Source organism: Diorhabda carinulata, chromosome 1, assembly GCF_026250575.1.
Source record: "Diorhabda carinulata isolate Delta chromosome 1, icDioCari1.1, whole genome shotgun sequence".
Taxonomy (NCBI): domain Eukaryota; kingdom Metazoa; phylum Arthropoda; class Insecta; order Coleoptera; family Chrysomelidae; genus Diorhabda; species Diorhabda carinulata.
This window is the reverse complement of record NC_079460.1, coordinates 40153575-40176586: the sequence shown is the minus strand read 5'-3', so window position 1 is coordinate 40176586 and position 23012 is coordinate 40153575. Positions and strand designations below refer to the sequence as shown.

The 23012-nt window shown below is 30.6% G+C and overlaps 1 protein-coding gene across 4 annotated transcripts in view; it reads left to right on the top strand.

The window, feature by feature from the left end:
- LOC130901723 (GTPase-activating protein skywalker) overlaps positions 1-20875 on the top strand; it is a 52814-nt gene extending 31939 nt beyond the window's left edge. For 2 of the 4 annotated variants that reach the window (XM_057813293.1, XM_057813285.1), the window contains 4 exons: positions 8375-8461; positions 15808-15966; positions 16603-16820; positions 17743-20875. In XM_057813293.1, coding sequence (XP_057669276.1) covers positions 8375-8461; positions 15808-15966; positions 16603-16820; positions 17743-17893 — 615 coding nt within the window. In that variant the 3' untranslated portion in view covers positions 17894-20875. The remainder of the gene's footprint in view (positions 1-8374; positions 8462-15807; positions 15967-16602; positions 16821-17742) is intronic. The other 2 variants (XM_057813309.1, XM_057813302.1) reach the window with 1 other exon arrangement.
- Positions 20876-23012: the final 2137 nt, after the last annotated feature.

The window sequence follows — 23012 nt, the reverse complement described above, 5'->3', positions numbered from 1 at the left end:
TGGACCTTGAATTGCTTGTTATCTGCTTAAATTGCAGATAACCTAACACGACCACTACCTGAGCCACCGAAATAATTACTAGTTCATCTCGTGTTTAGTTTTTACCAGAACAACCAAGAAAACAAAACGTCAAAGTTGAACCGATGGTTGAAGCGGAAAAAGCCTTAAGTTAATGCCTCCTTTACACCTTAAGCTTAGGTTGATGAAGCTACTTGTTAACTAAATTAAACTTTTTTCCCGAGTTATCAGAATGTCGAAAACTACGTCCGCTTGTAAACAAAATAATTTCAGTACAATTAAGTCAGTTACCCAAAGGTGTCGCCAATGATTTTGTAATAAAAAAACTTGTTTTAATCAATTTTTTGTAGATATGTATATACAGAACATCGAATTAACGATAGATAAATTTTATATGCTGCCATTGACGGATGTCTGTCGAATTATTTTGGGAAAACGTTACGAAAATAAACGGCAAAACACTCGAAAACATTTTTCATACTTCGCGTTTAATAGCAATTAATTATATTAGATTTATCAACAACTTGAGAGTTGTTTTAATATCTACCGATGATTGGAACCATTAACATTGTTATGGTTTCTGAGGTTTTCATTTAACACAACAATATATATATATATATATATATAACCCGAACACCCAGTGAAAATTATCATTTTATTTCGGTAATATTTGGCGTACATATCAGGAAACTCGTTTTATGTAAATGATTAAAATATACTTTGATCGGATGACGATAATCTAACTGATTATCAATATTGATCAATTGATCAATATTTTTATGATGTATTTCAGCTCATGTTACTTACCCCTATCCTATGTCTCAACTTTGTATGAATTGCATCGCACTCATTTTCAATTGAACCTGTTGAGAATTGTCCCGGGTTTGTTTGGCTATAATGGACTTAAGAGTTGGATTTGGAAGCTATTTGTAGATAAGCACCAAATGTAAATATTGATGTGTGCATTCATTGCATTCGATGAAAACTAAGGTAACTTTTAACCATAAGTATGATGTAGGTGCTGCTCAATCAATGAGTTTCATTCCCTCGTCTTCTTCCTACCTTAGCTCGATAATCATGCAAGTTTTAACGGAAGCGGAAATCAATCTATTGCTGATTTCGAATCAAATCTTCTTATCCGTTTATTAACACTTCGAGTTACAAGAATGATTCCATGTTATGCAAACCACTCAGCTCCATTGCACTTGTCGGTGAGGAGCTAATAACTTTGGGCTAAATCAATTTTCATTGTGCTAAAATCAATAGTTTTCAAATTATTTGGTTTCAACAGAGAGAAGAATGGATCTATCACGTACACTCGTCGAAACTGAAAGTTCATAGAAAAAATAAAACTCAATAGGTACAAAATTATTCATTACAAGTACTCAGTTTATACATTTAAAAATGGTACTGTCGACTAGTCGACTAGATCAGACTAAATAATTTCTTAAACACGATTCTTTTTATTATTGTTTCTTCTGTACAACTCCTTAGAGACCACAACATACGTAATAGATGAAAAAACATCATCCCATCTCATTAATTTGGTTGGAAAAGCAGTCAACCATCGACCAAGTTCACGGAATCACAGAGGTAATTGACGTAACACAGAAAGTAAAATCTTATTTATCGGACAGCTATTTTACTCGTAGAGTAAAACAGAAAGAAGACAGGAGTAGTGTACTAGGCCCTGGACTCTACTTACTGTATACCAGCCAGCGATATACCAAATCTTGAATAGAATATAATTGCAACGTTTGCCGATGATACGGCCATTCTGGATGTAGGAAACTAACACGAAGAAGCTAATATCAAATTACAAACATCCATGTGTTATTAACACTTTAACTAATACATGACGTATCAAGTTGATGAAAACAAATCTGCTGATGTTAACTTTACAAAAAAAAAAACGAAAACAAAATAACCTAGCAACAATAAAAAATGCAAAGTATTTGGGAATTACACTTGCTGTAGACTTCGCTAGGGAGTCCACGTTATTAAAAAGAAACGCGAACAGCTTGGTATAAAATATAAAAAGATATACAAATGAATAAACTCCAAATTGTCCACACACAACAAATCGCTTCTCCACAAACAAATATTGAAACCCGTTTGGACTTATGGTATACAGCTTTGAGGTTGTGCCAGTAAATGTAACTTTCCCAAGTTTCCCAGTTCCCAGTTTCTCGATGTAGAAATTGTTGACCAGACCATAGCCAAATTCGCCCGTAACCATTAACAACGGATACAACAACTTGAGAACGTTGAGGTTATCCAACTCAGGATCAATAGGATCAAGACGTTGAGTTTGTGAGCTAGTTCAAATGACGGTGTTAGTTCAACTTTTTTCAACATATTACATAAAAATTACAATTCTCATGATATTTTTCATTGCACCAATTACAAAAGTAAGTTATGTAATTAGAGAGAATTTGGAGGGTAGCGACATTTTCTTGTTTTCCATAATATTATCCCCAAGATAAAAATATTTAATATCGCTTTCACTGCACAGCACTTCATGGAAATCCTGTATAACAAATTGATAAATTATAACAAATTATTTTATTATAAAAAATATTCGCAAACATCACGAGCACTTATATAAATAAAATGAGACTTTCAAAGACCAAAGATTTCATGGATTTTGGGATTAGAAGATTAGATCACGACTTTATAGTACTCTATATTATTTTTATAAATATCACTAGAATGTTATAAATATAGTAGGAGAATACCAATGTAGCTTTAAAACGAATCCACAATATAAGCAACACACACACATTTAAAGAGATAATAGAAAAAACACGTGAACACAACATCGATATTTAAATGGTGTTTATAGATTGCCAACAAGCGTTTGACTAAATCAATAGAAAAAAGATGATAAAAGACCAAGAGAAACTGGAGAATTCCCAATTAATAAAGGAGTAAGGAGTAAGGTGACTGACTATCTGCAACACTAATTAGTCTATTGTTGGAGTACGTACTAAGTGTCGAAGAAAACTTAGAAACAACAAGTCATAATATTGCATATATGGGGTCCTAGTTACAAAAATGTAACATAATGTTATGGAAACTGATAATGGGAAAAAAGGAATAGGAATGGAAATAAATTCTCCTTGTAAAGAGGTAGATGAGATGTTAAATCTCAAAATCGTTCAACCTTTGAACTCTCCTTGGTGATCAGTGCATGCAGTCAATTCCCACTATATTACCCCCATATAAGGTTTCCGCTATCTCGTGAAACAGTCGTAATTTTAAAATACGAACCTATTAATGAAAAAATTCACCTAAACGATATTATCATTCTTTAAAATTGGCTACCAAGGAAAATAATTCGTATATACAGTGAATGATTTTGAAAAATATTTTTGTAATATTTCTTAAAATGAGCTAAGATCACTGTGTACATATTCTAGTTGTTTAATTAATATCATGAGCACTACTAAAAATACCATTTTTCATACTAACGGCTCGAATACGAATTTTATTAATTGCATTTTGGACTACAATTTCCATTGTCATACATATCATTGTCACCTCTGCCATTGAGATGTTTGAATTTCACTAAATTCACAGTTAGACTGCTACCATTATAAAATGCATGTAAAACGGTTAGTGATTGAAATGTTCAAAAGATGTTCGAATAAAACTTACTAAAATTACTAAACGCAACTTTCTTACTACAAAATATGGTGCGCTGGAAGGTAGGTAGCAACCAGGGCCATAAACGTTTGTCATTGTTAGACATATCGCTAGGGCCGAGAAAACATGAATTTTTCCTCATAAGGGGGTTAAAATTCCCGAAAAGTGTTCCAATGTTTTTGCTCGCCAATGCCAGAAATTATTTTCTCTCCAAAAACATTCCGGTAGAACTGCGAGAACTCCCTATGAGAGAATGAAAGCAATCGATTCCTCGAAAAAAGGAAATTATTTTCAATTTGCTCTTGTGAGGATTAATGATTGTTAATTACTTTAACTGCTTACTAAGTGTGCAGTTCGACAACTATCGCGAGAGGGTAAAAAAAGGAAAATCCTGTAATACTGACAATTCACAAAATTGATAAACCTTAAACCGTTGAATAGCGTATACACGACGAATCAACTTTGTTCTTTCGAGATCTTTAGATAAAAAAAATTATGTCATAAGGATCTCTATTTCATCCCCCAGTTTGGAGGTCAATTGCGTTAGGTTTTCTCGATTGTGCAGACATTATGAACCGTAAAAATAATTTTCTGCGAGAATCGACTACGTTTACTAATTAAAAAACTTTCTGGCATAAGGGGGGGAATCGATTAGGTGCGTCTTAGATAAGTTGCGATTATGTGGCGTTTTACCTATTATGAGAAAAAATTACTTTCGCCCCTTGGCGCCATCTTCCAACGCCCCATATTTTGTTGTGACTTTTTAAGCATGTTTTGCACATTTCTACAAACGTGTCACGTGCATTTTATATGGATAGCTCTCAGTCTAATTGTGCAGCATGATTAGTTCAAACTAAGTGCATACAAGAAATATATACAGTGTCTTCATAAAGTAACGTAACTTGCTAATATTTCGATGTCGATTAGGTTTACATTAAAACGATTTGTCAAATAAATTTTCAGTTTTCCATATCTATGAATTACAAATACACCTATCAAGACTATCGAGAAAAAAAAAAAAAAATAGAAAACAACATTAATAGGATCAAATATTTATTAAATTTATTTAATCTAATGTTTAAATTGTCTCTCTACTTCTATTTGATAGTATACCATTATAACAAGCTGATATGGGATTACACAATTTCTGTTTTGTTATTAGACGGGCTGTTATCAGTATTCTATTTCTCTGTTTATTCCTGTTATCAGGTTTTGTCTGGTAAACACTTTTCCTTAGATACTCTCCAAAAAAAGTCTAATGGCGATAAATCGGAAGATCTGACTCCATTCCTTCCATTAATCCGGCGTTGGAAAATTTTAAGGAATTTCTAATAGCCATACCATCCCAATGAGACAAACTATTACGAACTACATTCCTCATTGAAGGAAGTATTCAATTCCTCAAACAAATCCAAATAATCTGGTTTTACAAATGGATGTACAAGGATATACTTTGGATAACGTTCAATGTTTTTTTTATTATCAGTTATGATCTTTGGTCAACCAGTTTTGGGGCTAGATTAGTGCTTCTAAAAGTTTACCATGCCTTCAAACTATAGTTTGAAGCTTCACCCTAGTTATCTGAGAAATAATGTTCTCGTGGTCAATGGTTAAATATTATTGACCTGATTGAGGTGGGGAGTGTACCAAAGTGCTTACCCATTCCACGCCAGGCAGCTTCAAACTGTTAATTAAAAACTCTTGACTCAGACCCAATTTGAATCAACACAGTTGAGTGATCATGACGGTTAAATTTATAATTTAATAAATTATTTAAAAAAAAGATATATACAAGGTGTACTGTTGAAAATATATATGATAATTAGTTATTGTGGCATGTAGAATAAAAATTTTATTCAACATAACCCAAATCCAAAAAAACTGTATCGTAACTTTATGAACACACTATATACATATCAGTGTATGTATAAATAGATGGTATATCTAAAATAAAGTTTAGAGCGAAAATTTAAATACGAACATTTCAATAAAACATTGTATTTTTTACTATTGTTTTCATCTTATTTTATACTTTTGGGATGTACTGTAATTTTCTAACAACATCCTTTGTGTATTGGTGTAATCACTTTAGATCACACACGATTTAAAAATATCCTTAGATGTCGACAAAAACAAAATAAACCTTTCCTTATTTATCCAATTGTATCGCGTACAAGGAAACGATAACAATCATAATTGTAAGTTTAATGGAACTGATTAAGGGTTAATCAACCTCTTATAAGATTTTTAATGAGCTGATTAAAACATGAACGTTCGATTTTAGAATATTGACAAACGATGATAAATTTGTCTCTATCATAAAAATCGACTAGAAGTAGATCTAGATCGGGAATTCCAAAACTGTTTTTGAACCAGAGATACTTTTTCGAAAATGAACTGATACCTCGATGAGTGAACTTGGAATCGTTTTCTCAATAATCTTTATCAACATACATGGACTTAAAAAACAGTTGGATTCAGTGTATTGCATAAACCTGGTGACTTTCTACCAAGCTAGATATCCGACGACATATTGTCCATTGAGGAATCATAGTGATCATCAAACCTACAAGTAAAATTATTGTGAAATGCGTCCAAACCAATAAATGTCAATAGAATTAATAGATATTGTATTATCATTCAAGCTCCAACGAATTTCAAAATTCAAAGAAACTTTCAACCTAATTGCAAGCTTGTTTCACCACTAAAACATGAACTTGGACATGATCATGATTTCGTGTATGCGTCTAATTGTGAGAGACTAGGAAACTCCAGAGCATTACACCTGAGAGCGTATGAAATAGAAGACTAAGATCTCTGGCAGCAAGAGCCATCCTACATTCTGAACTCTCTAAGAAATCTGGGAATAATATATCAGCTCTAATCACCTGTGCCATAGTGAGGAAAGGGAACACAATAGATCCTTTGGGTCGCATGGTACATGACAAACTAAACTTCCTATATATATATATATATATATATATATATATATATATATATATATATATATAACATTAGTCAATAAATCGTGTGTAGTATGAAGTACCAACTTTCAAAAGACTATGTATAAAATATCATGACATTTCGATTAGTCAGAAAAAAGTGACAACCGTTTAAGTGAAGCTACTTTTGTTATTTTCAAAACAATGTCGTTTGTTAATTTTTAATTGCTTCTTAATAAAAAAGAAATACTGTACAAGCTCAGCAATGGCTTAAGTGTTATTCGGATTCTGTTCCATCCAAAAGAACCATTTGACGTACAGTCACTGATGATGATCGTCCAATTGACGTGGTTACTCAAGAAAACATAAAAATAGTCCAAAAATTGGTTATATTTAATCGTAAATTGAAATTGCGTGACATAGCTGAGGGCGTAAAGATATCAGTAGGCAGTGTGTTTACAATTATGCATGAACAATGACCATGAGAAAGCTTTTTTTAAAGTGGATGCCGCGCTTAATCATAGTCGATCAAAATCAACTACGTGTTGATGATTCAGAGGAGTAATTGGCCATGTTTACACGTAATAATCAGATTTCTTGCGTCGATATGTGACAATGGATGAAATATGCAACCGGGAACCACGTCCAAAGCGTCCAAAGGCACAACAGCTGAGAGCTTCAGTATTCTGAGATGCGCATGGAATATTGTTCATCGACGATGGTTAAATTGAACGAATTACACTTCGAATTGCTTCCTCATCCACAGTATAGTGCAGATCTGGCCCCCAGTGTCTACTGGCTATTCGCTGATCCCAAAAAAATGCTCGTCGGTAAGAAATTCAGTTCAAATATAGAAGCATTTGTAGAAACTGATTTTTGGCAAAAAATGTGATGTGTTATATACATAATTAATAGGTGTCACTTTTTTATACCTCACCGGCTCCCAAAATAACGTTTCCCTTATGCCGACACTTGGGAAATTAATTTCGACCCCAAGATATCGTTATTGACTAGTTTAGCATTCCTTGATCTAGAGACTTCTTGTTGATTACAAATTTTCAAAGTTCACATTATAAAGAGACATAAATAATACTGAGTTTATTATATTTTGACAGCAGGACAAAAATAGAAAACGTTTCTAAAAAATCTGCTGAAAAATATAATCATCTTACAAATACGGAATGTTATCGTATTTCATTTTTTTCTATTCAATTTTCAAAAGTCTAGCGAATCTTAAAATGAATAAATAAACAAAATATTGACTAGTCATGAATTTCATAAATCTTTCAGCGCATAAGTGTCAAATTCAGGATTATGTTTTGCTTATAGACTATTATTGGGTCACAATTTATATTGTTATTAATATCCGCCGAATTAAAATAATTTCGTTAGATTAGAGGCTTTTTCAACCTATAAATTACTCACCTCTTATCTTAGTTGTTATTGCTTATAAAAAAATTGTGTGGTTAGGGTTAAATTTTTCTAGTATCAGTAATTTTTTACAAAGATAATATAAAATAGTCCAAACACCTTAACGTATAAATATTCTTCATTTCCACTGTACATTGAACAGAACTCACTATTTTTTATTATCAGTTTTTCCTAGTTAGATTTAGCTGTAGACTTTTGAAAACTTACACTTAGATTCCATGTACGTTATTGTCCGAATTAGTTTTCATGTTTTTTTTTTGGTCGAACGACACCTATTTTCGGTGCGTATTTATTGTGTTTGTTCTCTTCCTTTTTTGCTGCTAATAAACAAAAAGGGAGCTCATTCACCAGGTCCTCGTACCCTATCAATGGGCATCTATCCCATACAGAACATTAATTCGTGTATACTCGGCCAACAGGACGTAAGTTTAATATTGTGCGATGCCCTTCCACTATAATAAGTTGATTAATTTTGCTGCATTAATGAATACATCCCGTATATAAATAATAAGTTGCAGTGGTGCACTATAAAAATTGTTTCGGAACTAACAATTAAAATACAAAAGTATTCCATAAAGCTTATTATCGTGAAAGGTATTTAATTCAACAAACAATTGCCAAATTCATATCTGAGTTTCTATCATTATCATTCATAGTATTCGAATTTTTTTTCAATTTTTATATTTTGACGAAATTTACTTCATTCCTGTTGTTCATACACGATTTTTTTATATTCAAAACACACTTGCACTGGATTTTAGTTAGATTAGAACCGAAGTAATCCCGCTATTTTTTTACAAATGTTGTAAACCCTCTCCTACCCCTACCTTACAAAATGGTTTCATTTCCCTAATCCCACATTCAGAAAAGAAGAAATATAACCAGTCCGAAGAAAGGGTTTCAATGAGAAAAAATAACTTGTAGAAAATAAATTTTACTTTGAATTTCTACAAAAAATAAAAATTTCAAATTTTCTTAGACAGCTTCAGAAGCTACTCCACACTTTTTTTCTACCTCTTACGATAGATAATATCATTCTAATTTTGTTGTAACTATATAAAAATATTTCATCGTATACAGTTTCTTTAGAAAATATATTTTCAACGCCCTCGAGAAAACTTATTTGAAACTGAAAAAACGTTGGACTATACTATTTTTCAAATTTATGCTAACACTACATTAAAGTGAAATTGGTGTACCAAGAAAAACGGAAAAAATTAATTTCAATTGTTTCAAGGGAATGAAACATATATTTACAAACTCTCTTATAATTCAGCCATTTTATCCTGATAATTTAGATATGCGCAACCGAAAAAAATAAAATGCCTGAATAGACAGAGAAAACTATTTTACGATGGTGTATCTGCTTGAAACTTCAGTGTCGTGTAAATAAGAAGAGATTGTCTCAAAATTAACGTCTTCAGTTTTCATATGTGAAAATTCCTACACCTCAATTCACCTCAAGTTGTTACGCGACTCTAATTCTTTCAAATGTTCAAATGAAAAGTACAATTTCTCTATTTTATATACAGTTAATAAACGAACGGCAGAACGTTGGTTTAATCGTTTTTATATTGGAGATTTGGCGTTTCTAGGTCGTTAGCCTTCAGTTCGTCCAGCTAAGTGGGATATTGAAGTTAAAAAAGAAGCACTACAAAACGAACACTCGCCGATTATCGGACTCCCTTGGCCCTTCTGAAAATACCATACATCGCCCCATTTAAAATCGTTAGGTAAAACCTATAAAGGTTGTCGAATAGTGCCACACGAATTAACCGATATTCAAGCGAAACTTCGAGTAGATATGTATAAAAAGCTTCTTGCCCTGCCGAATCTCAACACTTGAAAGTAAATGAATATAAAAAAATTACTACGCCTTTGGAATTTTTACCTTGGAGGTTGAATCTAAGAAACGGTATCATCAAAAAATGAATCGGTGTTGATGGGCGGAGTTTGTCATAGCCCATCAGGACATTCTCAAGGTCGAGTGCCAAGCTAGGATAGTCGATCTATTTTTTATTGCTGATTATTTCGATTATCGATTTTAAACTGAATTTGAGACTTGATTGTTGTAAAACTTATTCTTCGAAAACCAGGTGTTTACACTTACCAGTAATTATAATAATTATTAGTGATGGTGAAATGTTGAACGACTTTTATTAATTAGAAAATATACTAGGGTGTTTCAGAACTACTGCTCAAAAACTTAATTTTGCACAAAATACAATTTTTGTGAAACCTTGTTTATGGATCATCCAACAAAGCTAAAAAATGATGTGATTGAGTTGTCTAAATAATTGCCATGACCATGATCAGTGCACATAATAAATTTAAGAGAGCAGAAATGCCATTGGCGTATCGTCAACGGGGTTCCGGTAAATGTATCATAATTTCTTTACACCGGTATAATTAACAAGAAGATGTAAGATGTAAGAAAACTAATAATTGGCAGGAATAAATACTATTAATATGAATCTTTTTATAGTAGCCAATTGCTGTAACTTGAATAAACTTAACACGCGTCAGTCTGCTTAAAATGGATTTAAGGAATGTACTTACTACACGTTATTTTGATAATGAACCTTATAAATAGGTTGATCTTTAGGTTTAAAGGACGTTTTTTCCGGACGATAGATAATTATTTTGTCCCCAAACAAAGAGTGACAGTTGACATGACATTTCGTAGACCTCACTTTACACCAGCGCCTTTGAGGTCAAACTCAAACGCCATACCACTCACTCTCGTAAATTTTCCAATATTAATAAAATGGTAACTATTTTGTAGTTCGCATAGATTTGATAAATAGTATATAAATTCGAAAATAGACTATATAGTAGAACAATGAAGTTGGAATTTCTGGTACAGTTGCTCATATTGAAAACAACCGGTTTCGTTTACTAAGTAATCGTCTTCGAAGAAGATAAACTATTCACCTTTAGTATCTGAAGATGATAACTTGGTTATCGAAACTGTGAGTGTTGGTATAGTAGTAGCAGTAAACAATGTATTCAGTATAAAAAAAAAAAAATGTTAAAAGTATAACGAGGCAAGTAGATTGAACGAATGGGAAGTACACATATATCCTTACAGTTAACTCCCTGATAAATAAATGTCCTTTTTATTATCGTGTATCATGTTTGAAAGAATTTTTTCGACAAGCATGAACTTGATAATTAAACTCTTAGATAGATTAATCACCCCTTAATAGATTTTTGAAGTTTGGTTTTATTTGCAAGAGATCTCGAATATATTGATTTTTAATTATCGAAAACTACATAATTATCTGAATGCAATTAAAAGAATATTCAGCTACGAGGACAGTTTCATGACGTGTTGAATGAAACATAGTTTTTTTCCATTGTATTTTTCAACGAAGATGGGGGTAATTTGTAGCCTAATTCCTGAATTTAATGGCTGATAACCTACCTCGCACCTGTTATTTGGTCTTTGATGTATTGTTGTGGATCCGTGTTTCATCTACAGTGACGAATTAGCGCAAAAACTCATATTATAGCTGAAGACCGTCAAACATTCTTAATTGTCACAAGATTATTAATGTGATCACGGCATCCAGTTTCTTATTCCCATTGATAATTCAATATTGAAAACTGAGTCATTTGAGATGACTATTGCTATCACTATTTCGTTTACTGATTCGAGTATAGTATATATATATATACTACTTTTATACCATTATACCATACCAAATCAAAAAAGTAATCTTAAGTTAGTACCTGTATTAACAGAAACTAAAAATTAAATCTTCTACTTCTTAAAATTTTAGCAGGACATTGTTGACTTTTCATTTAAGGTTCGGATCTACAGACCCGCCCCCGTAACACAAATATTTATAAAAAGTTGGCAAAATTAATTGGTATGTTATTATAATATATACAACCATATCATTAAATGGGTAATTTGATTGATTGCCACAGGTAAGATAAGAAATATATACATAATAATCATTACTAAGAAGAATATGGTAAAGAAACTGATGATTATTCCAGCTCTTTTTAAATAGCTTTAAATAACCAATGAAAAAATTACTTCACTTCAGTAAATGTTTCGATTCAAAATAATCAGGGGAGACTGAGAATTTTCAACATAACATAAATCACTGAATTTGGGGGGGGGGGTCGAGTTTAAATTTATTAGAATATGATAAAAGTAAGAGGTTATATATGAGGTAGGTATTAAAATCAGAATCCACAAAATGTTCGATCCTATTATATACCTTTATTACTTCTATTATACTCATTTTACTATTTACAATCATCACAAAGAACTCATTCGCTTTTTTTTATATCGTTGCGATTAATTCTAATTTGCTTGTGCTTTGTTATTTGGGATCTATCTGATTTGTATTCCTATTTTTTTTGTACTTTTTTTTTTGTTTTGACAACACTGCATGACTAGTGTAAAGGAATAGACGATGTATCTTCCTCTAATGCGTAATTTTTGATAATTTTTTGGATTGATTTTTTACTTGTAAAATTGAATTTTAAAAAATACTAATACACCAGTAATGTATATATATATATATATATATATATTGCCGGAGATACTGAAACAATATCGCTCCTTAAAAGAGATTGCGAATGATTTAATCAACAGCAATTTCCTAATTGAATTAAGTGAAGCATAGACACTATTATAGTGTCGCCTCACATGTTGTAGATCAAATTAAAATTTTCATTAATAGTAATTTCAGTTATTTAGCACTAATTCTCATCATTAATGAGATGAGTGACGATTATTTCGGTTTCGTTTCACACAATTAAAAATTGTGTTCCTTTCTTAATTTGATCAATTTGTTTAAAGAAATCTGGAAAATTCTGATTTATTTAGAAAAATCTTTTCAAATATAGGCGATTTTTTTAATGGAAAACTACAGTGTTAGATACAAATGTTTTATTTGGTTTGCGAAAGATTAGCTTTCCATTACACTTCGTAATGTGTTGAAGGCTCATTATTTAGCCTCTAATATTCTGCTTCGGCTGTCCAATATCCTAGGACTTTTCGGAAATTACAACCGGGTTCAAGGTAGATCACCTATCAGCTCTGCGAGATTTATATCACAGTTTCCGAAATTTCAAACAACTTTTGTTTGTTTATTACTTTTTTCCATGATATTTACTCAGTTAGATTTAATCGATTCTAGATTTTCATTGAGCAGTTATCAACCCTCACACGGATTTTGCACCAAATTTCAATGCTAAACTAAGTTTCAATGCTGAAGTCGAAAAGTATGAAAAACGCAAACCACAGAAACCTATCAATGACGCTGCTAGTAGGCGGCCATACGCAAGGGAAATAAATAAGTTCAAAAAACCATAGACAAATGAAACAACCGGTGAACTAAGGTAGAAAGGATTCTAACATACGACTAAGGCCCGATTAACTCGATCAGTTTCCGGACAACAATTTTATAAATCAGACGCTCCCCAAAAATTTCACGAAGTAGGTCCCATAGTTTGCCTAGCAGTTTACGCAATGCTACCATCTTGTTGAAACCAAAAAGTTCTATAAGAAGTTCCAGAAATCTTTTCAGATATTCATACTCATTCTCCAATAAATATAGGTGGCCATAACACATTGAGATGAGTGAAACTGATGCTGGTGTGCTGCACCAGAGACTTAAAATTACAGTTTTGTTTGTTGACATAACCAATTAATTGGGAACACGCTTCAACTGACATTAGTTGAAAAATAAATTTCTAATTGTGTAAAACGAATTGCACAATTTCAATTGATAGTTCAGAAACAGATCGATCATTTGTTACTGCAAATGGAAACCGATGGCGGTACTGGTCATACAAGGAAATACTTGGAAAATTAGTTTTATGTGGAATGGCGAGCCGTGATTGTGTGTCCATATCTGACATTTACAGTGAAAACATGGAAATTTATGGTCAAGTAGCACATACTATGTGGCTGAATGGTGCCACGTGCGTTTTCTGATAACTCGAATGATGTACTCTTGCGACGGCTCAGGTGGATAATGTCTTGAATTCAACACAGTAGCTTCCATTCTGAAAATGTAATAAACAAACAAAAAATTATGTAAATAATTGACAAATATAATTCGTCGAAGTGAAAATATTCACTCTATTTCAAATGATTAACAATATTAATTTATCAGTATTGCGTCATAAAGTTCACGTATCTATATCTGAAATCTTGGAACAATTTCCTGAAATAATTTCTTCACAAAAGCAATTAGAGGATGAAATATCAACTTTCCTGAAGGATATTCATGTTATTTATATTTTTTGCAATTATTTTTTCATTTTCGAAGTATTATTTTCACTCCTAAAATGGAAAAAATATCTTTTATACATCAGCTTCTTTTCAGTATACATTATCTATAATTATTAGATTATTACGATTTGAAACAATATACTTTAAATAAAAACTTTTAACATTTTTATTGTTCATTATAAAACAATTTTTCTATTAAAATATTTTAACGAAATTATTTTGACTACATTGACAAGAACAAAACAAATAAATTAACTAAACACAACCTCGGAACTTTTGAGTGTAGTGCCAAAAAACATTTTTAATTTTATATTAAGACAATATTTATTTTATTTCCCATCTACAAGAAAAATCAAAATAGTACGCGACGACAAGTAATAAAACATTAAAAATACTTTTTAATGTGCGTGGAACATTTAAGGTTATGTTGATAAGCCGATAAATATTTGATAAAGATAAATTTTATATCCTCTACGTTGTCAGATTTTTTCAAAAAAATTAAATGTTAGGAAAATTGGAAAAAGTCTGAACCATCTTAGTGAAACACCTAAATGTTCATGATAAATCGATTATATAATGACCGATTTTGATCGACCTTCTCGGCATTCATCACTAAAGGATTTCTCTGTTGGTGCTTTACCACCAAAAATTGCACGAAGCGAGTCTATGCATTGTTCTAGACTTTTTAAAATGATAAAAAATCATCCAACATAAGAAGCCTTTACGGGCGATTTCCGTTTTTACACAAACTTGCTTCTTTCAAACGTTCACTATCAACAACTAAGTCAATTTCCAAATTGCCGCTGGCTTCTCAATAACAAACGAAATTGTTTCACAAATACAGTGGTGCTACTACTCATTAACGCCACCTATTGTTCGATTGTAAAAACTTAAAAGGCAACCATCGCGTTTAATAAACATTTCACAGCGTCGAAATTACAAATTAGACTATTAGACCGAGAAAAAATACGAGAAGGTTAAAATGGAATAAAAAAGGACAAGAATTAATGGAGAATAATAAAGAACACAAAATTAAAGGCAAAAAACTACTACTAAAAAGAGAACAAATTTATAGAATTGAAAAAAAGAGTAAAATCAGTACTAGTGATATATGGATCAATTAGGCATGTAGTGTAAATATTATTTCAAGAAGTTTTATGAACTAAATCTTGACATGGTCGTAATATTTGTCTATATCTCGAGAGATGACGCAAACGAAATTAATCTCTATGACCACATATTTAAAAATTGCCAAAATTTACATGTGATTGGAGTTTCCGTCTAATATTTTTCTTCATTAATCTGAGGTTATGTTGATTTATCAAAATTTGGCTATACACACACACACACACACACACCACTGTTTCCGCATTATACATTCACATACAACTAAGAATTTTGAGTCTTTGAGGAGGATAATCTAATATCCAAACATCGAGTGATATTGTTTCAAATTGTTTTATCGTTGACATGTCCATTTTTCACTATTTTTATTTTTAATAATAGTTGCTTACACTTTGGTCCTGGTTGCCTGTAAGAATTACAATGTATCAACCCATTTTGCTCTACACCACCGAGGAACACGGATGCTCATTGACGACGTTCTACGTCAGGGTGGAACAACACGAGCCCACGTTATTGATGATTAAAACGTGCAATAATGAGGTAAGTAGATATTCTCATAGATGAATAAATAATATTATATAGATATTGATTAAACCATTACGTTAAAACATGTATAATCAAATAAAGCTTAGCAAAATCTACATGGGCAGAGTAGTATCCATAAATTCATAAATACTTCTCGATACGATGATGATCCATTATTTAAAAACATATTTTGTTTTGTTATAAATTAATTTCAAAATAGCATCGATTTAAACTTGTACCAATGCGATATGATAACGTCAGAAAATATCCCAAAAAAACAATTTGTTAGATTACCTCAATACGAATACCTACTTGACGCCTCATTATTAAAAAAATCGGTTTCATTGTTGTTTGATTATAATTTTGGTAAAAAGCATTTCATAACGATATCAACCACTTAATTTTTTTTTTCCTGTCTAGAGTAAGTCATACAAGTAAACAATAGAATACGTCACGTAGTTACTATACAATGTGATCAAACGAAAACGATATTTTGTTAAACCACCAATTTTAATGTTTTTCGTTGCAATTTTCGACTCAGTTATTTTATTTAGGCAAGCCTTCTACTGAAGATAATTGATAAAAAACATAAAAACTTTAAAAAATTATTTTGCGTTTCAATAATTTTTATTATTTTATTAATACTTCCAGGTATTCGGAGCTTATTGCTCTTCTCGTTGGGTTGAAAGAAATATAAAAGATGACAGAGGTAATAGACAAGCATATTTCGGTACTGGCGAAACTTTCCTGTTTTCTCTCTATCCAGAAAGAGCGAAGTATCCTTGGGTGGGTATGGAAGTGGATAAAGTCCAACATGGCGCAGAACTCTTCATGGCTGCTGATTCCAAGATGATAACCATAGGAGGCGGGTAAGTAACTATCGTCTGGCAAATGTGTCAGTTACAACTGCTCGACATCAATAGATAAATATGGAAAATAATCAATGATTGCATAAACATTGTACATACATCTGTTATTTAAATATGATTTATTATATCTAAAAATTAATTTACCGATGAAGGTACCAAAGTAGCAACTTTGTTGTGAAGTCCACTTCATAAACAGTAGAAATCGCGTTAAAGTAACTTTACGGTTTCAAAATATTCAAATGGAAATTAAAAAGTGTAAAAAACGTTGTTTTGACTTGATCTTCTTATTTTTTATCTTCCTTCTTTTGTTTTGTTTTGTTTTGTTTATTCTTACTTCCGATATCTGTATTTCTTTTCAAATTATTCTTCTCAAATACCCATATCAACTAGATTGTGTTTTTTCTTTATACCTGAGGATCGATTCCATTTGTATCTCTTCTCTAATCGCTTCTTGTCTTATTATTATTCCTTCTATATTACTACTGTTAAATAATTGCTATGTTCAACTTGCTCCATTTCCTTATTCTCTTTTATTTTTTGTCGATGCTTTTACCTGAAATAACCCTCACTTGTTCTGCTCTGGAGAAAGAGCTTCGGTATAATCTTTTTTCTATTTTGTTGTAATTTTTTTCTCTTTGATTCGTGTATCTCAAAAAAAAACTGCTCCCCTCATTCTATTATATTCTTAGTATTATTCTACTCACTCTATATCTTTGTTGTTGAAACCAATAAATATTTCCGTACCTTTCATTTAACTATTTAGTATCTACATATCGGTTTCTGATCATTTTCATCCCTTGTTTGTTTCAAGTATTTCCAAATTGATACTCTTTTTCTATATCTCGAATATAAAAAACGATTTTTACTTCTTCTGTTTATTATCTATTTATTGCTGGGAATTGTATTTTTTTTCTTTTTTCAGTGAAGGCCAAGCAATTTGGATGGACGAAAACATAAGATACGGAAAAACCGACACATGTGCCACCTTTAATAATCCACCTCTAGTTCCAGGAGGTGACTTTGAAATCAGAGTTCTGGAAGTTTACGGTTTTGCCACTGATCAACTCAGTTAAACAACGAAATTCATCGAAACTGAAAAAACATATAAAAAATAGATTTTTATATTATTGATGTGTACGGTTTGACCAAACATTTCATTTATCCAAATATTTTGGATATAGTTTCATGTATTACTTTTCGGACAAGCTGTACAAATACGTTTATTTGTACAGTTATTTTCGCGATATGTATTCTCATGTACAGAGTTATTTTTCATCAACAAAAAAATTATATTTCTATTAGATAATTGGAAATTCTTTCTCTTTTTATTTAAATGGTTTCTGAAAAAAAAAACTTATTTATTAAAATGAATATGAGTCCATCCTACCATCAGAAATTTCTTGAGATGTCGATCAAGAATTGGGACCTTCATACATTATTATATCATTAAAAACGATTCAATTTTATATAAGAAATTGTAGTTTTGGTGTCTTGAAGCTTAATGTTTATATTAAATAACTCTGTTTATGTTGCTTACGTTTTTTCTTTTTGCGAAAAAAGTAAGAAGTAAAAGTGAAAAAATTCATCGTCTGCATTCCACCAATGCTTGAAGTTATATGCTTTTTCACGTGTTTAAGTCAAGAGATGCAAAAGTGATGAAAAAACTGCAAGTGTTGATTGTGTAAATTGAAAAATTACACAGGTGGATATGACCTGTAGCGTTGTCACTTTTGGATGGCTTGGAATTCTTCAAATACTAATTATTGAACAAAAAAGTCTTCTGAAGCAGATTGGTAGGTTTGTTAATATACCATTTTTTAGGTATTTAGATGACATCTAGTCGTTGTAATAGAAAGAAAGCAAACTCGTTTTTCCCTTGTATATTTTTTAACTTATAAGTTTCTTTTTTTATGTATATATTTAAATAGTGTATTTTGTTGAGACGTCTCTAAAAAGTGTTGAATCTATTTTTTCAGAAATTCTGAAAAATTTCATATTTTTTATGCAATTGTAGTGTGTACATTAATCAAAAGCTTTAAAATTTTGTTCTGATCAAAAATTAAAGTATCATTGAAATTTTTCAAAATTTCCGAATATTACTTTCTTGTAGATGATTTTACGTTGGACTATTAAAAATTTTATGTATAAAAATTTTAAAAACTGTCATAATACTAGCAAAAATAAAGAAAGAAAGGAAACAAATTTTACATATAGACTTCAGTAAAAGAAATATGTTAGTATATGGCTCAAAGAATTTGCCAAAAAAATATTTTTTTTACGCTTATCTGATATAGTATTAGTACAGTTTTTATTGACCTTTGTTTTAGTGCCAAAAATGTCATTAACTCATTTGTGGCATATTATATTTCAAGAATCAACCATTTCGCAGTATCTAATATAATTTGATTTTATTCTGCAATGCTTTTTTATTTTAAATCGTCATTTATCAACTGAAATTTTTATTAAACTGAAATGAAATGCGAAAATTAATCTTATGGTGAAAATGTGTTCCACGTTTTAGATTTTTCTAAATTAGTTCTAGCTGCGCAGTCCTTAAGAGTTGTAGAACTTTACAAAAGGAAATATAAATATAAATATATATATATATATATATATATATATATATATATATATATATATATATATATATATATATTATAGCCTCGTTGCTCATTATTTATCAAGGCATATCACAGTATTCTTTTTAGTTTCTAGCATCACATAATCCAAAACCTAAGAAGATAGTCTATCTAAATAATTTCCCAAAAAAAAAAACATTGATACAAAATTGCTTCTGTACACTTAATACATATCGAAAAAAAAACTTTCTATTGATCATCCTGTTTGCTACCCTAAATCTACAGTCTTTCAAGCCAGATATGAACCAGAGATCTATGGAAGGCTCGAAGGACCAGACTGTGTAGTTGGTACTGAACAAGATGAATATTACCAGTTTCAGAAATTCCAACATAATAAAATTTTCCCAGAAATGCGCGTGTCGGGGCATTTGTACTCACTGAGGGCGATTCATTAGTGAGAAGATATATTGAAAAAAATATTGGGAATCTATATAAAATTTATATTAAAAATATTACAAAAGACTGTAATGGCACTTGATGTAATGTTTTAAGGTAGACAGCCTTGACTGTAATATTGTCAAAATATATTTAAGTCAAGGTTTTAATAGGAATAAAAAAATGTAGTCAGGCAACAGTACACAGTCAGGTGTAGTCGATTCTTTGGTTTTGGATTATCATTTTTTTTAATCTTACATGTTTTAATTCTAGTCTTTTAGTTCCGCAACCGGTAGGTATTTTATTTTTTGGTTTTTGTGGTTACACTCTTGGGAAGTATTCCCATATGACAATTCGATCAAGATATATAATTCAATTTATATCAATTTTTTATTATTAAAAGTATTATTACAAGAAAGTCGAATGGAAAACATTAAATCTTTAGAATAATAGAAGGCCCTAGGTATCAAGTACACGATGTCATATAACATAATATTTGGTGGAAAAGAAAATAATATTTGAACCATTTAAACAATAATTTCAAAAAAACTACATTAAATTGGTTTATCCAAGTTGGGATGAATGGAGCAGATAATTTGTGTACTTAAATGAAGACCAAATTGATCCCACAGATATGCATATTGAAACAAAAAATAATGAACCCCAGATGTCTAGATTCACTGTTTACTTTAAATAACTGAAAAACTGTAACAGTTATTGCTTCATACGGAATGTCACAAAAATTGCATCTTTTACAATCTGTATGCTATATCTACTAAAAGTTACCTGACATCATAATCATTCATTTTAATTTATTACAAAAGGCCCTGCTGAATATGTGATTTTTTAATATAAAATAAGTGAAAAAGATATTTTGTTTTAAGTTCGATTTTCTAATTTGGGATTTCGGAATAAAGTATTTTTTTATTTTAAATAAGATAACGTTATTGTTAAGTTTGTTAAAAATGATTGTTGATTGAGTTTATTTAGAATAGTGAGTATGAAGTTTATATTCTGCGTTATCTTTAAAAAAAAACAAAAGGAGTACAAAAATATGCATATTTCAAAAATAATATTGTCAATGAAATGTAATGTCCGTCATTATCAACACTGGTTAGGAATCACTCATTTTATAATTTATTTTTAACAAACTTTTGGATATATCTCAATATAACAAATAAGCAGTTATACAGATATTTGGTACAAATGAACTACTAACGTTACTTCAAGTTTTACTTTCGAATGTATCTATTTATGTTCATAGGCTAGGAGATTTTTAACTGTCTCTCCAATTCCATTATTGTGACCAATTAGTACCAGAGTCATCTGTTAGGACCTAAGTTCAGTCAGTTATTATTAAATTCATGAAAATACTGGACACACTATTATGGAAATAAAATGCAAAATCGTCTACTATTTCGAAATCACAATATAGGAGAACAAAATTATAAAATGAGTGAAAAAGTATTTTTTTTAAATCACGACCGTTTCTTTTTGTTGGGAGCAGTGTTTAGAATGTGATGTTTTATTACTCTATTAAATGTCTAAAATAGAATATTTTAAGAATTTTGCGACAATTCTTATACAGATTTTTGAAAAAGGTATCAAAACGAATCCCTTACATTATATCGTAAAATAAGAACAATATCTAATATACAGAATGTCCTGATACAACAATAGATAACTTTTAATAGCAAAGGTATATAATTGAAATTTTGTTATTTACTGAAGTTGATACTCATTTTTTATTTACATACAATTACATTACAAATAAAATGAATAGTAATTGTGGAGTGGAGTTGAAGTAGTGAACAAACTTCTCTATCTTGTCACTATTTGAATTAGTTAGATTTAGTTTCAAACATAATGAAGAAATAAGAAAAAAATATTTATTCCAGATTAATTATTGTTTGATATTTATTTTAAAATTTACATCATCTCTGCAGTCTTCGGAAGTACTAAACAGTGATTCATTTAATTGCATTCAATACTCAGAGATTAGTTACAATCTTCGTTACAAAAAGGATATAAATGTTGGAAAATATAGTATCAAGTTATTATGCCAACACCATACAAAGATGCTTGCTAACAGAAACTTTTTAAATACAAAACAGAATATTGAAATAAGTTAAATGCCACCTGTTTTCCGCGAATTTTCTGATGGTTCAAATATTAACAGTTACATTTCCATTCAATGGATTGATTAATTTGTGAATGTTATTAAAGCTTAAAAATTGTATTGTTTCGTATGACAGATTGAATTATCAAGTTTCTATTGTTCTTATCAATAACTACACAGTGATTGTTTTTGGTACCGTTTCCAAATCTGTATGTTTCATGCGTAGCAATGCCTATAAAACTAAGCTTGTTATTACATACATATTATAAATATATATAATCAGCATAAATTTATGAATTAGTCTGTCTTGAATGATATTTCTTTTTGACTGTTAAGAAGCACTTTGAAGCTTTTTTAATAGGCCATTTGTAATGAAAATATTGAATGCATAGTTAATGTCAACACTAAGCACCGAAATTTGCAGCTGCTAGAACTCTTAATTTAACGTTTTAGTATTCATGGAGGTGTTTTTCATCATTAATACCAACATGTTTTTTTGCAAACTCTTTAGTGTCATACTCCTCCTCATTTTCCACGATTGTATCTCTTACAAAAATTATTTTCTACCTGATCTTATTTCTATGAAAAACATCAAATATACTCTCCATTATTTCTCTATTACTTTATTTTAGCTCTCTTTCATAATGGGCTATAGTCTAAAATTTATGATTGATGAATTCAGATTTTTTTTGAACAATCGTAGCTTTGAAATTATACCTCATATACAAAGTTTTTTGGTGCAATTGAACAATTATGAGGTTCGCTTCTATTATGAGTCAATTAATATTAAACTTCTCTAATAAATATGTCTAAATATTTGTCCAGCTAATCTATTTATTTTATTGATATAATCCTATAGTTGCAGTAGTGTTCATGATAAAACGCAGTATATGTCCCTCAATATTTTTTTCATTATTCTACTCATTGTGTCCAAGAGTTTCGATTGGAGTAAGTAAATTGGTAATTGTGAGGTATGTCATAATATGCATATATATATACAAATTTTGACAAGAGACAGATGTATATAAATACCTATAGTCTATCTGTATCTTTGGAACG